The sequence below is a fragment of the Gossypium hirsutum genome, chromosome A13, assembly GCF_007990345.1.
Source record: "Gossypium hirsutum isolate 1008001.06 chromosome A13, Gossypium_hirsutum_v2.1, whole genome shotgun sequence".
Lineage (NCBI taxonomy): Eukaryota > Viridiplantae > Streptophyta > Magnoliopsida > Malvales > Malvaceae > Gossypium > Gossypium hirsutum.
The window spans coordinates 95,595,035-95,608,829 of NC_053436.1; the positions used below are offsets into that span (position 1 = coordinate 95,595,035).

Sequence of the window (13,795 nt, forward strand, 5' to 3'; positions counted from 1 at the left end):
CAACTTTTTCAATTTAGTCACCCACTAAATTAGTCTATTAAATGAGCCAATTTTTCTAATTTGAAAATTTATCTAAATTTTCTAAGCTATCATACAACACTTGAAAATAGAATTTAATATTAAACCTTAATATTTAACAAAAATCAATATCTGTCAAAATCACTTGATAAAATCATCATATAACAAAATTAAAGCTCTAAATCCATGTTAATTTATCAAAAACATCCAGCATTCATCAATGGTAACTTTCAAAATTTCCAATAAAATCAAAAACTAATGAAATAGGTAGTTGTACTTAATTGTAAAAGTCTTAAAAACATAAAAATTTCAAGAAAAAGACAAGAATTGAACTTACTTGAAGAAAAAATTAAGAAAAATCAGTTTAAGACTCTCCTATGGCGTTTTGAACAGACAATTGATGAAGAAATTGTCTAGAATTCTCTTTTAATTTAAGTTTAATTTCATTCAAATTACCATTTTGCCCTTAGTTCACACTAATTTCATTATTTTCTTTTGCTGATGCCGCCTCAACTATCCCTTTGGGCTAATTTACTCTTTAAGTCCTCCCTATATATCATTTAGGCAATTTAATCACTTATTTCTTTAATTAACAAGTTTTGCACTTTTTTCAATTTAGTCCTTTTTAACTAATTAACTATCAAAACATTAAAATTTTCTAATGAAATTTTCATACTATCTTAATGACACTCCATAAATATTTATGGCTCGGTCTATAGAACTGATGTCTCAATACCTCGTTTTCTAAACCACTTAACCTAATAAATCCTTATAAAACACAAATTACTAATTTAAAAATCTTACTAAAATTACATTTGACTCGTAAATACTAAATAATAAAATTTATGAGCTTATTCGTCGAATTTGGTGGTCTCGAACCACTATTTCTGACATCACTAAAAATTAAGTTGTTACAATATCGTTTCAATAAATAGTGTTTCTTGCAAAACGAACCGTTTAAGCTAATGCTAATGTATTGGTCAAAACGTACCGTATAACTAGAACAACAAGAATTAAAACGCAGCATTCCAAAGAGAAGGAAGTAACAACAATAACAGGAATATGTAAATGATCGTTGGAGCCGTTCCATAACAAACATGAGAAAGTTGAATCCAAACAGACATTTTATTCAAATTAAACTCCAATTTCTGCAAATTAGGTCCCCATTTGCGCAAAATCGTAGGTTTATTTTGAATATGTTAAGGGTCATACTCCAAAACTCAGTACTGAGCTTCTAAATTGGTGAATTGAAAAATGAACAAGTTGTCCCCAGCCAATTTTACCTCCACAATCACCTTGTTTACCCCCTCTGCATCGATCCAAAATTTGGCAGCCTGCCCAAAAATTGAGCCACCAACGAAAATTGCCATCGTCGAACTCCCTCTTCAAAGATATCACTCGAAGGCATAACAATGTTGGAGCCATCCTGAATCAACGGAGGGAAAATTTCCAAAGTTTGCTCAAGATTAGAGTGAAACAACTTCCTTCAATCAAGAGAAGACGACCGAACCATAGCAAAGAAAAAAACACAGTACAAAACTCAAAATCAACCAAACAATTAAGAGAGTTTAGATAAATCAACCAAGAAATCCAAAAAATCAAGAGAAAAGAGTCCATTTATGGGTTTCTTTTATCTTTTGCTTTTCTAGCTATTTTGTCGAGCATCGGAAAACATTGATTTTCTGTTTTTGAATATATTATTTAAAAAGAATACAGGGAATTGTGACATATATTAATATTGGAATGTAACTATATTTATCATTGAAGTTATAAATGTCTACATATCAAAGCAAGGCAATCAACAAAAATCCTTTGTTCACATCTACAAACTGGTGAATGACCGAATCATATTGTCTTCAACTTCAAACTTCAGGTTTTACCTATAAGGAGAACTCCCACCCTGTAGTTTTATCAGCGAATAATATGCTCCACCACGACCTAAAGAAAGTAGTTCATTATGTGAACCATGTTCCGCAACTTTCCCGTTCTTGATAACGGCAATAGTATCAGCTTTTTGAATGGTCGATAGCCGGTGAGCGACCACCACGCATGTTCTGCTCACCATCATCTTCTCAAGTGCTTCTTGAACCAATTTTTCTGAGACACTATCAAGTGCACTGGTGGCCTCATCCAGCAGGAGAATTGAAGGGTTCTTTAGTATGGCTCGTGCGAGTGCGATCCGCTGTTTTTGACCCCCTGATAGTTGAACACCTCTTTCTCCACAATTTGTGTCGTAGCCATCTTTCATCCCACTACAAAATCACAACACAAAAATGGTGTTTTCATTGACTGATAAAGCTCTAAAACTAACACCAGAGAGTTTGCAGCTATAATTTGAGAGTTTCCTATTCTTGATTAGTTTTTTATAATGTGGTTTACATACCTTATAAATTCATGTGCATTGGCAAGCTTTGCAGCCTTTCGTATCTCGGATTCTTTAGCATTCTCTTTCCCGTAGGCAATGTTTTCGCGGATCGTTCCTGCAAACAAGGTTGGCTCCTGACTCACAAGTGCAATATGTGTTCTCAGCATTCTCAAATTATAGTTCTTTATATCCTGCGCATCTATGAATACTGATCCTTTCGTCGGATCATAAAACCTCTCAATAAGTCCGATAACGGTAGATTTTCCAGAACCACTTTGTCCCGCTAGTGCAACTGTCCTCCCTGCTTCAATTCTAAGGTTTAAACCCTTAAATATCAATTGGTCAGGTCTGGTTGGGTATGCAAAGAACACATTTTTGAGCTCTATTCGTCCCTTAATCGTCTTTTTAACCTCTAGAGCCCATGAATGATTAGGATCGATCTCTGTTTTCCTATCGAGGATTACAAAAACTGATCGAATGGCACTATTTCCTTTCGATAAATCATTGGTCATGCTTCCAGCTTCAGCAATGACATAAGCAGTGAATAGCAACACCAAGAAAGCTTGAAAAAGGTGCTCTGATGTTATTAACCCTTGTGTCAATAGTCTCCCACCATACCAGTAAGCTAATGCTGTAGAAGCTGTGTTGAAAAATTGAGAGCTAAAGAGGCCTAAACCCGAAAGCCACGAATGTCGGACACTTTCCTCTTTTGGACCCTTTAACGTGTCTTTGAAGAGCCCCAATATTCTTTTCTGAGATGAAAAGGCAGTGATAGTTCTGTGGTTTACAACAGCTTCACTTGCTAGTTGGCTTCCTTCCTTCTGTGCTTTTTGCGCCTTTCCAGACATACTCTTCATCAACATGCTCCTTGCATAAAAGCTTCCGACGACTAACGGTTGAACTGCGATCATCACAAGTGATAACCTCCAGCTAAGTTTAAGTGCTACTATGTATGCAAAAATGGACCCAAAAATGGCTTGAACCAGCAACGACATTCGATCCCCAACAAGGGAACGAACCATGCTGGCTTCAGTAGCCAATCTTGTGCAAATGGCTGCACTTGTGTTCTCCTCTTCATCGAAAAAACCGACCTCAAAAGTCATCAACTTCTCCAGAAATTTCTCCCGTACCCTTTTCGTTAACTTCTCTCCCATGATAGCAAAATTGTAGTGTTGGAGGAGACTGGATGTGAAGTTAAGAGCAGCTATGCCTAAGAAAACGAATGACAAAGTTCTGGATTTCGACTTGATTTCGGATTTGTTTCCACGGAAGTAAATCGATATAAGTAAGCCAACACAGTATGCATTTATAGGTTGAACTGCTCCAGAGCCAATTGCAGCCACACTTCCAACCAAGGCTCTTCCCCATTCCGGCGCATTCATTTTTAACAGACGCCATTGTGATGGAGTAGGATGAGATACTTGCTTGAAGTTTTCGTCAATACTGTCATCATCGGGATCATATTGGATAGTGTAGGAATAGGGTGTTCCCACTGATAGAGCAGGGCTAAAAGGGCTCAATGCTGGCGTGCTCGCAGCACTCGATCTATAGCTCATCGGACTTTGTGCAACATTCACCCTGTGGTGATATCTTCCTTCGGTTTTGTAACTTGAGTCATCAGAAACTTCATTTTGCAATGCCATTTTCTGCAACTCTACCATCCGGTGGTATTCTCCGCCTTCTCCATCATTCATTTGCATTAGTTCATTATGGGACCCTGATTCAATCACTCTACCATCTTGTAGAACCACAATAAGATTTGCATTTCTTATTGTCATCAGGCGGTGAGCAATGATGATCGATGTCCTCCCTTTGGATGCCTTGTCGATCGCCTCTTGCACTATCCTTTCAGCTTGTGCATCTAGTGCACTTGTAGCTTCATCCAAAAGCAAGATTCTAGGGTCCCGGATCAAAGCCCTAGCTATGGCAATTCGCTGCTTCTGGCCACCAGACATCTGAAACCCGAACTGACCAACCTGCAATCCACATAGTTCTCTTGTTATAACCAAATATAACAATTCAAAGACAGTTTCCTGGTTGACAGATTAGAAGTTAGCTCACATGAGTTTCGTATCCTTCCGGTAATTTGACAATGAAGTCATGCGCATTGGCCACTTTAGCTGCACTTATTACATCTTCCATCGATGCTTCTTCTTTCCCGAACAGTATATTTTCTTTTATGGATGTTGCAAAGAGTACAGGTTCTTGACTAACTAGTCCCATTTGAGATCTCAACCATTTCAACTGAAGTCTCCTTATTTTGTATCCATCCAAAAGAACTTCTCCATCATTAGGATCATAAAACCTTTGAAGCAATGCAATGGTTGTGGACTTGCCTGAACCGCTGCCTCCAACAAGACCGACAGACTTTCCGGCTGGGATTCTAAGATTCAAACCTTGCAAGACAGGTGAATCAGGTCTTGATGGATAGCTAAAATATATGTCCTTAAATTCAATCTCTCCTCTTACATATGACAAAGCCTTTCCTTTGCTATCGTCTGCATCGATAGAAGGATCCCGGTTAACCATCTCGAAAATCCTAGTAGCAGCAACGGTTGCCTCGGTGATGCCAGTTAAATTCGGTAGTGCACCCAACACACTCCTGCAATGTCAAACCAAAAAAATAATGAGTTAACTAAAAGGCTTAATTAGGATATATCAGAGGATGTAGTCCATCAACATAAAGAAAGTTACTTACAATCCTCCCATTACGACATTGATTCCGGCTGCAAAAACTGAACCACCTTTTTCGCCTTTCTCAGTGACCAAATAAGTCCCAACCCATGCTTGAAAAGCCCATCCTACATAAATGCTTCCCATACTTCCCATCAACAATCCCTTTGCAAAACCTTGGTTTACTCCCAATTCCAAGGTCCTTTCAAGTGCATGGCTGAATTTTTCTATTGTTTGATTCTCAGCTACATATGAATATACAGTTCTTATGGAGGAAATTGCTTGTTCTGCAATCCCACCTGCAACACCATAAGATTCAATCATTTTCATTATCACATCCATCATCAGTTTCCCAAATACCAGCCCAGGAACAATGAAGAACAACGTCAATGGAATCGCTGCTAATGTAATTCTCCATGAAAGTATGAAGGAAACAACGAGGCAGAAGAAGAAGGTTGAAAGAAATGCAAGGCAATTCGGTATCTACATGCCGAAAAAAGAAGAAACAATGTTAGAAACAGCATATTGAATCATTTTTTGTATGCAAGAATGCTAGTTGATTCTTAACCTTATCACATATTGCAACTTGGATTGCATTGGCATCTGCAGATATCGTTGACACGACTTGGAAGGTCGTGGAGATACCAGTCTCCTGAGTGTCAAAGAAACCAACTTCCTGTCTAAGGACAGATTTTAAGTATTTTGTCCTTATTCGGGAAGTTTGTCTCTCTGCGGTTCGTGTCCAACAAACCCCTTCTGTATATGTATAAAATGGCATCCCAAGGAAGCAAAGCGGAAATTAATGTCCAATATTTATCAGTCAAATGCAAAAATGATAGTTGCAACTTACCGACAAATGCCGAAAGTCCAACTACGATCGCAACATAGAGCAGCCTAAGTGCATACTGCAGAAAATCGAAATGATCTGGTACAGTTATTTCATCAACTATCTTTTATATTAACTCAAATTGGTCCGAAGGCAATTAACTGGGCTTCGGTTAACCAGATTTTCATACAGGCTAGTGGCACATACCTTATCTACAGTATCATTAGACAATTTGGCATTGGGATCTCCATACTCATTGATCACTTTGCTAAGAACAAGCATTGTAAGAGGGTACTGCAATCCATCTCCGATACTACCCAAAGTTCCGAAAAACATTAACAGCTTGTCGACATTGTCAGCATATCGAAACATGCCATCTTTGGAAACCATTTTTCTGATGTTTCCTTTCAGTAGAAATGGGACACTATCTTTTGATTTTTGTTTACTTTCATCAGCTCTAATGGAAGCTTAAAGGAGTTTTATATACTGGACCATATGTACAGTTATCCACAATCTATTTGCAGGCAGAATCTAGCTTATTGTCTTGCTCTATTACAGTTTTTACGCCAATGACATATGGAATTTGATTAATTTGTTTTTAAATTGGCCGGCTTTGGGCATCTTTGGACAGCAGAATGAATGTTGGTTTCAATGAATCCAGCCATCCAAGTGGCTAATGATAAATCTAAATAATAATAAAAACACAGCAAATCTGGGACGTGTGATAGAGCTTCGTGATGATTGGCCAGCCACAGGTATTTTTATAATTCTGAAGATTAGCCTTTGTTTTCACGTTTGATGCCTTTGGAAACTTGGATCCAAAGTAGTAAAAACAAAAGATTTAGATTATAAGTTGAGCAATTTGTTCGCATCTTTCCATTGTCTTCTTCGTGGGAGCATTGGTGAAGCCTTGAAATAGCCCAATGTGTACGTTACAAGGACATTGAATGTTTCACCCTCGTTGATGCTTTCGTATGTTATTATTTTTAAAGAGGCAGGCCATTGAGAATTGAACACGGGGTATATAGTTTTTAAAATATATAAAACTGGATATCAAAATCTCACATCAACCCAAGTTCCTAATTGCTTCCGGAAGAGGACATCTCATAACACCAAAAATGGGTGTGCGGTTAAAACTTCAACCATTGATTGCCTCTATTCTTTGTTTTATTCATCTGTTAAGTTAGCAGCCATTGATGACATACATGCCAATTGAAAATGAGAGATTGATTCCCCACACTGAAATTTGAGATATGCTCTCAGTGACTTCCAGTGTTCACAGAAGATGCTTCTTTGTCACCAGTCCCTACGTTGTTTGTGTTCTTGTAAACCCTCGAATGTATAAAAAATAAATAAATAATAATAATACTAATACTTTTATTTATGTTAATCAAATTAGGCATGGCATGCATGAGATATGCACATAAACATTACCGTGAGAGCTGAAAGGCAAAGAGTGGTATATGCAGCTTTATATCATTCAATTTTCTCATGATGAAATCCAATAACATACACGACATCGTTTCAATACCTAAAATTCAAAAAGAATTAGCCACAAGAATGGCCTGCCTGCACCTAGCTTTAGCTTGTTCAAGCCTCTCACTCAAGGTCTCATCTTTCACAGCAGCTTTCACCATAGCCAAATCCATTTCCATCAACTTCAATACCCTAAAAAACTCCGTCACCATCCTATCTTCTACTTCCCCTTCATCCCTCAACACCTCCGCTTCTTCCCTCGCTCTTTCCGCCACGATTTCCCCTGCTTTCGCCAACAGTTCCGTCGACCCAAACTCTCTCCCCATCAACCCTTCCAGCTTCTCCAAAAAATCCATTATCACGTACCCTTTGGGTTTCTCCAAGTTAATCTCCTTTGTCCTCCTCCATCCCACCTCGAAATTCGGCGGTTCCGGTTTTACGATGTCGGGTCTCGGCCTTCTTTCTCGGACGATTTCCGATCTTCTTCGTTTCTCGATGGGGAAACTTTCTGGACTTGTGGTGGTTTCGTGGGAAATTGGAGATGGGAAATCCGATTGAGATGATTCTGAGGTTGGGGAAGTGCATTTGATGGGGAAATGTAATGTTTTTGATGGGTTATTGGAGATTGATGAGAGGTTTGATGTATGGTTATGGAGAAGGTTTGGGGGAGAAAGGAAGTGAAGCAGAGTGGAAGCCATGGCAGAATTTTGTAAAACCAGACTGCAGTGAAGAAGATAAGGATGTTAAATACTGTATAGGCCAATTGCGGTTTGCTACAGAAGATATTTGCAAAATATCCGCTGCAGTTTGGATAATTTCTTTTTATTTCCAATAAATTTAGTTAATTTTTTTATTTAAATTTAATTATACTAAAACTTTTATAAGGCAGTTAGGTTGATTCATAAATCCTAAATATAGACTTAAAACCAACATGGAGAAGACAAAAAATATATATTTATGATAATTATGGAATATTATACCATCATTAGTGAAAGCTAAAAGAAAAAAAAATGTATCTTTATCTCTAATATTGTATAAAAAATTTAAATTACTCAGAAAAAAGTATAGGAATTAATTGTATTAGTTGACTTGAAGTTACACTTTCAATATGAATTTAATGGCTCAATAACTAAAATGTAACAAACCGATAACATTAATTATCATATCATAATTTTTTAAAATTTAGTGATCGAAATATAATTTAAACTAAAATATAACTTAAACCTAAATGTAAATTAAAAAGTGAGTAAATTTCGATAATTCAATTATAACATTTTAAAGGCATAATAATATTTGTAGCGATTTAACTTTATAAAAAATTTTATTTTAGCTCTACCTTTTTTTTTGTCTTTCTTAGTACTTGTATTTTTTTGTTAAATTACCCAACACATATGAATTACCATATAGATGATAAGTCTGCATTTAATTAAATTTTAAAAATATTATTTTATAATTTTTTGAAATTTTAAATTTTAAAAAATTAATTAAATGTTGAAGTGGTAAATTTAGATTCTAATTTAAATTTTATATGTTGAACTTTTATTTTAGGATAAATTGCATCTAAAACCATTAAAATATTAGTAAGTTTATGTTTTGGGTTACTTAAAAAATTATAAAATGATTATTAAACTATTTAAAAGTTTTTATTTAAATTATAAGATGTTAAAATCATTATCATATGATTTTTTTTGTTTACATTACTTGCACTAATCGAAAGTTCTTCTTTCCAATCTTTTCTACAGTTCAATTTTTTCATTAAATATTTTCTTCAATCTTTGACACTAGCCATCAGATTAATTTAGATCTAAAATATAATTTACTATATCGATCCTCAAATTGTCACTCTCTAGATTTTAAAAAAAATCTTAACAGGATTTAAATAAAATTTTTTAAATAATTTAATAAATTAAATAAAAATATTTAAATAATTTAGTACTATTTTATAATTTTTCAAAGTGGGGTAAAAAATGAAAATTACTACCTTTGTTTTATTATAAGTTTTAGTACGATATAATTTATTTAAGTTAAAAAAAGCTGAAAGTGAAAGTGTGAAACTCAATTGGAACTAAAACCTCGGATTTTGTGCTGCCGGGAAACCAAAGTTTGAAAGCGGCAATGGCCAAGACGCCGATAGGGCTAGAACCAGTGGTGGGATCCCTATCATCCTCTAAGAAGAAAGAATACAGAGTCACTAATCGACTCCAAGAGGGCAAACGCCCCCTGTACGCCGTCGTTTTCAACTTCATCGACTCTCGTTACTTCAACGTGTTTGCCACTGTCGGTGGTAATCGGGTAAGTCTTGTCTTTTTGGGTACCCTTTTTCCTATGATTTAATGGGTTTCTTTTTATCTTGCCTTTTAACAATTATTTTTCTGCTTCAATTTGCTTAGTAAAAGGTCCAGTTTTTGAGAAGCTGTTATTAATTACTTCAATCTCCGAAGCTTTACTTTAGCTGTTTGCACTTCTTTCCTTAAGGAAAACCTTTTTTTTTTGGGGACTAAATTTCATGAATGAATTAACCCTTTTTGATATTTTGTTGTTTAGGATTACCAGATGTTCTGTTCTTTTTTTAAGTCTTTCCCTTTCAGTATTCATTTTTATTTTGGATTCTTATTTTGATTAGAAAATTTTCAATCTTTACCAGTTTTGTTTGCTTTTCTACCACCTTGATCCATCCATTGAAGTGATGTTAGTGATTGTTAATTTGCCCTTTTGTTTACAGGTGACGGTATACCAATGCCTCGAAGGAGGTGTTATAGCTGTTTTGCAGTCTTATGTTGATGAAGATGTAATAAACAGCACTTTGATTGTATTTCTTTCTTCCATTAAAGTTTTCTTATTGATTCATTGCCTGATTCCGTGTGCTTTCTAGATCAGAAGGATGAGTCTTTCTACACTGTAAGTTGGGCCTGCAACATTGATGGTACACCATTTGTGGTTGCTGGAGGTATTAATGGCATAATCCGTGTAATTGATGCGAGCAATGAGAAAATACACAAGGTATCATCCTTACTCAATCAGATATGTTATTTTTATGTCCATTCTCTATTGTTGAAAACTGCTATTGTTATAGTGTATGCATACCTAGTCTTTTTCATTCCATTGCATGGATGTGTATGTGCAGAGTTTTGTTGGACATGGTGACTCTATAAACGAAATCAGGACTCAGCCACTGAAACCATCACTTATAGTGTCTGCAAGCAAAGTAAGCGTCAAAACATTTGCTTGGCAACTGTTTGCTTTATCAAATGGCTAACATTTGAAATTGGAGCAGGATGAATCGGTTAGATTGTGGAATGTTCATACTGGAATCTGCATTCTGATATTTGCTGGAGCCGGGGGACACCGCAATGAAGTTTTGAGTGTGGTAGGTGCAGAGAATATTGAGTTATCGTGTTGTTGTCATTTCCCTAGAGAACGGGACTATGTCGTATAATGTTTGCTATGTTTTCTACTTCCATATTTTCCACTAATCGTATAATGTTTGCTATGTTTTATGATGGCTATTGTAGGATTTCCATCCTTCAGACATTTATCGAATTGCAAGTTGCGGGATGGACAACACTGTAAAGATTTGGTCAATGAAAGGTACAATTGTGACTGTCATCAGAGTGGGTTGTTTTTATTGTTTTCGGTGGCAGCAAACTAATGTATCTGATATAATTGGAGCATTAGAGTGAGAACTAGGGAATCCAAGATTTTTATCAATAGACGATGGTTATATGTTGTCTAGGACCTTGCCTTTTTGGGGTTCTGGGGTGAGTTGGAACTGTTGGATCTGAGGTTAGATATTGTCTAGCATCAAAAAGAATTGAGTGACGTTATGATTCTCGGGAAGGTGATTTCATGCAAGAATTAGCATCGAGTAAACACCAGTTCAGGCATTTACTCCTTTCTGTCATGTTATTAATCTTTCTACAGAGTTCTGGACTTATGTGGAGAAATCATTCACATGGACGGATCTTCCTTCAAAATTTCCAACAAAATACGTACAATTCCCTGTGAGTGGCTTCTTCTTCATCTTCTCTATGTAAATCATGACTGTTGCTCTAATATTGTATCTATTATTTTCAGGTGTTCTTAGCTTCAGTTCATTCAAATTATGTGGACTGTAATCGGTGGCTTGGTGATTTCATTCTGTCAAAGGTAAACTATTTGCTCTATATATTATTATATTATCTTCTGTGGAGAGCTTGAATTTGATTTAATGAGAATTGCCTCATCGTGTTGTTGCATTCTCGGATAAGTACCTTGAGCTATTTTGTGAAGTATATTTGAACAGCCTTTGCGGACATGACTTGCCAAAGTATAGAACTGAAGGCAGTTTTTGGATGTCTTACTTTAAATTGTTATTTACTTCTCCTTTCCTTTTTGCTAAGGTTGTGCTTGGGTCAAAATTAAGATATAAGATGAAAAACACTTATTTTGCATGTCACTTTAACCATTAGGTCATCTTCGAAATGGCATCTTATCTTCTTTAAGAAATCAAGTTACATTCTTAGAGAATAGAGATGCAGCATTTATGAAATCCCTTCTTAAAGTTAGGACACTTATAATTTACTAGTGGAAAGCTCAAGTTGAAGTTCTCTTATGAAACTTCCTAGAGCTTGTTACTGTAAATCATGTATGTTGTTTTGTTACTTGGTCTTGGGTATGAGTGTTGGACATGGTTATGTATCCAGCATGGGTTAGTTCAACTTCTCTTTCTCTCTCTCTCTCTCTCTCTCTCTCTCTCTCTTGGAATTTTATATGTCACTGGGGTGTTACAAGTTGCTGTGTTGTGTAATTGCAGAGTGTTGACAACGAAATAGTGCTATGGGAACCAAAGATGAAGGAGCAATCTCCAGGAGAGGTCTGAACATAAAATTCCGTCTGTTTCTCTTTCTGTTTATTGTTACAGATATGTATCTTTCCCAGAAACTCGCAACTTCTGCAACAACAATGAACTTCATGATGTTTCATGTTCTAGGGAACAGCTGACATCCTTCAAAAGTACCCTGTCCCGGAGTGCGACATTTGGTTCATCAAATTTTCTTGCGACTTTCATTACAATGCTGCTGCTATAGGTATATGGAAGTCCTAGTGCTTTCTATTTTTCGTTTCTGAACGTGAATAATATTAGTAATAACAGCATAATCACTTGTTGAGTTACAACTATTGTTCTTACCTATCTGATTATTGCTCGCGCATTCTTTTGGTCTCCCGAACAAATCCCGCATTTTGATAATCTACTGCTAAAGCTTGTACCCATTTATAAGTTTTGTCGGACGTGGCAGGGAATAGAGAAGGCAAGATTTTTGTCTGGGAACTGCAAAGTAGCCCTCCTGTTCTCATTGCCAGGTTTGCTTGATTTGCTGTCATCGGGCACTAAAAGGAAATTCTTCCTTTATGTATTTAATAGTCAATTCTTATTTTGTCTTTCCGGTAGGCTATCTCATGCACAGTCAAAATCTCCAATTAGACAAACTGCCACGTCCTTTGATGGAAGGTAACTACTGTTCGGATTTTGTATGTTGTTTTACCATTGGAACACCATGTTTTTCGATACACCAGACAAACTTTGACCTTTGGTTTTGATTGATGCAGCACCATTCTCAGCTGCTGCGAGGATGGGACGATATGGCGATGGGATTCTGTCCAGACCAACTGATGATCATCCTCCCGTAAGTTGGCCAAAAGAACATCACCAAAGCATGTTTTGGTCCGTTGTGCAATGCTGCCGTTAATTGATTTTTAGATTATGTAGGAAAGTAGCTGAAAAACAAACATGTTGAACTGCCTGTCTTGTCTTCTTTTATTCCAATCCCAAAATGTCGAAACCAGAATTGGCCACATCTTTGTATCCTTGAATCTATTCATAACTTATTTCAAGCAAGCAACTGCCGTCACAAAAATTATTTATGTATTAAAATTTGTATAAATCTAAAATATTTTTAATAGGCTAAATCTTAAAATTACATAAACTTTGATTTAATGTGTAATTTTATATACGATTTTTAATTTGATGCAATTATATACAAGAAATTTTAATTGTGTATATAATAAATTTTAATTTTAATTCACTTATACATCTTTAAAGAAATATATTGGATAAATGTAATTATGTGTGTATGCATTATATAAATTTAAAATGATGTTATATCGATAATTTGTGAGAATTTGATCAAATCAAAATTTTATAAAATGTAAAAAATTAAAATTTATGTATAGTTTTAAGATTATTTAATTATGAAAATTCAAGTCTTACGTTTGGACATTGTAGCTTATTTATACTAATATTTAAGATTATTACAATTATTATTAAGTTGGTGTCCAACTTCAATTGGATCTCAAGTCAACGAAGAATTTACCTTTTATTTTTACTAAGTAATAGATATTAATTTTAGAGTAATTTTATTTTTTCATATAAAATTTAGAAAAAAAATATTTGCACGATT

At 35.5% G+C, this 13,795-nt stretch overlaps 3 protein-coding genes across 4 annotated transcripts; 1 reads left to right on the top strand and 2 right to left on the bottom strand.

Moving 5' to 3' along the window:
* Nucleotides 1-1,756: 1,756 nt before the first annotated feature.
* Nucleotides 1,757-6,328, bottom strand: LOC107894373 (putative multidrug resistance protein). The gene is made up of 7 exons (XM_041085331.1): nt 6,090-6,328; nt 5,907-5,961; nt 5,625-5,812; nt 5,082-5,539; nt 4,445-4,985; nt 2,402-4,359; nt 1,757-2,270 (listed from the first exon to the last, which is right to left on the bottom strand). The coding sequence occupies exons 1-7, from the start codon at nt 6,270-6,272 to the stop codon at nt 1,895-1,897; spliced, it is 3,759 nt and encodes a 1,252-aa protein (XP_040941265.1). The 5' UTR covers nt 6,273-6,328; the 3' UTR covers nt 1,757-1,894.
* A 997-nt stretch (nt 6,329-7,325) lies between these two features.
* On the bottom strand, nt 7,326-8,177 carry LOC107895195 (uncharacterized). The gene has a single exon (XM_016820455.2). It carries the CDS (start codon nt 8,054-8,056, stop codon nt 7,421-7,423), a length of 636 nt encoding a protein of 211 aa, XP_016675944.2. The 5' UTR covers nt 8,057-8,177; the 3' UTR covers nt 7,326-7,420.
* Nucleotides 8,178-9,380: 1,203 nt separating this feature from the next.
* LOC107895196 (polycomb group protein FIE1) lies at nt 9,381-13,233 on the top strand. Of its 2 annotated transcripts, XM_016820456.2 has the most exons (13): nt 9,382-9,650; nt 10,081-10,146; nt 10,236-10,358; nt 10,483-10,563; nt 10,633-10,725; nt 10,871-10,946; nt 11,280-11,359; nt 11,433-11,504; nt 12,151-12,210; nt 12,328-12,424; nt 12,635-12,698; nt 12,787-12,846; nt 12,945-13,233. In XM_016820456.2, exons 1-13 carry the CDS (start codon nt 9,474-9,476, stop codon nt 13,006-13,008), a joined length of 1,113 nt encoding a protein of 370 aa, XP_016675945.2. In that variant the 5' UTR covers nt 9,382-9,473; the 3' UTR covers nt 13,009-13,233. The 2 variants fall into 2 exon arrangements, 1 of the variants encoding a protein (XP_016675945.2); XR_001683443.2 differs by lacking the exon at nt 12,945-13,233 and having other exon boundaries at nt 9,381-9,650; nt 12,335-12,424; nt 12,787-12,851.
* The last annotated feature ends 562 nt before the right edge of the window (nt 13,234-13,795 follow it).

Excerpts from the sequence above, each read along its gene's own strand:
- LOC107894373 (XM_041085331.1), bottom strand. The coding sequence starts at position 6,272 with ATGGTTTCCAAAGATGGCATGTTTCGATATGCTGACAATGTCGACAAG. Across the intron at positions 5,813-5,906 it reads TGGACTTTCGGCATTTGTCG|AAGGGGTTTGTTGGACACGA; the intron begins GTAAGTTGCAAC and ends ATACATATACAG. Across the intron at positions 4,360-4,444 it reads CGGAAGGATACGAAACTCAT|GTTGGTCAGTTCGGGTTTCA; the intron begins GTGAGCTAACTT and ends TGTGGATTGCAG.
- LOC107895195 (XM_016820455.2), bottom strand. The coding sequence starts at position 8,056 with ATGGCTTCCACTCTGCTTCACTTCCTTTCTCCCCCAAACCTTCTCCAT.
- LOC107895196 (XM_016820456.2), top strand. The coding sequence starts at position 9,474 with ATGGCCAAGACGCCGATAGGGCTAGAACCAGTGGTGGGATCCCTATCA. Across the intron at positions 10,359-10,482 it reads GCAATGAGAAAATACACAAG|AGTTTTGTTGGACATGGTGA; the intron begins GTATCATCCTTA and ends GTGTATGTGCAG. Across the intron at positions 12,847-12,944 it reads GCCACGTCCTTTGATGGAAG|CACCATTCTCAGCTGCTGCG; the intron begins GTAACTACTGTT and ends TGATTGATGCAG.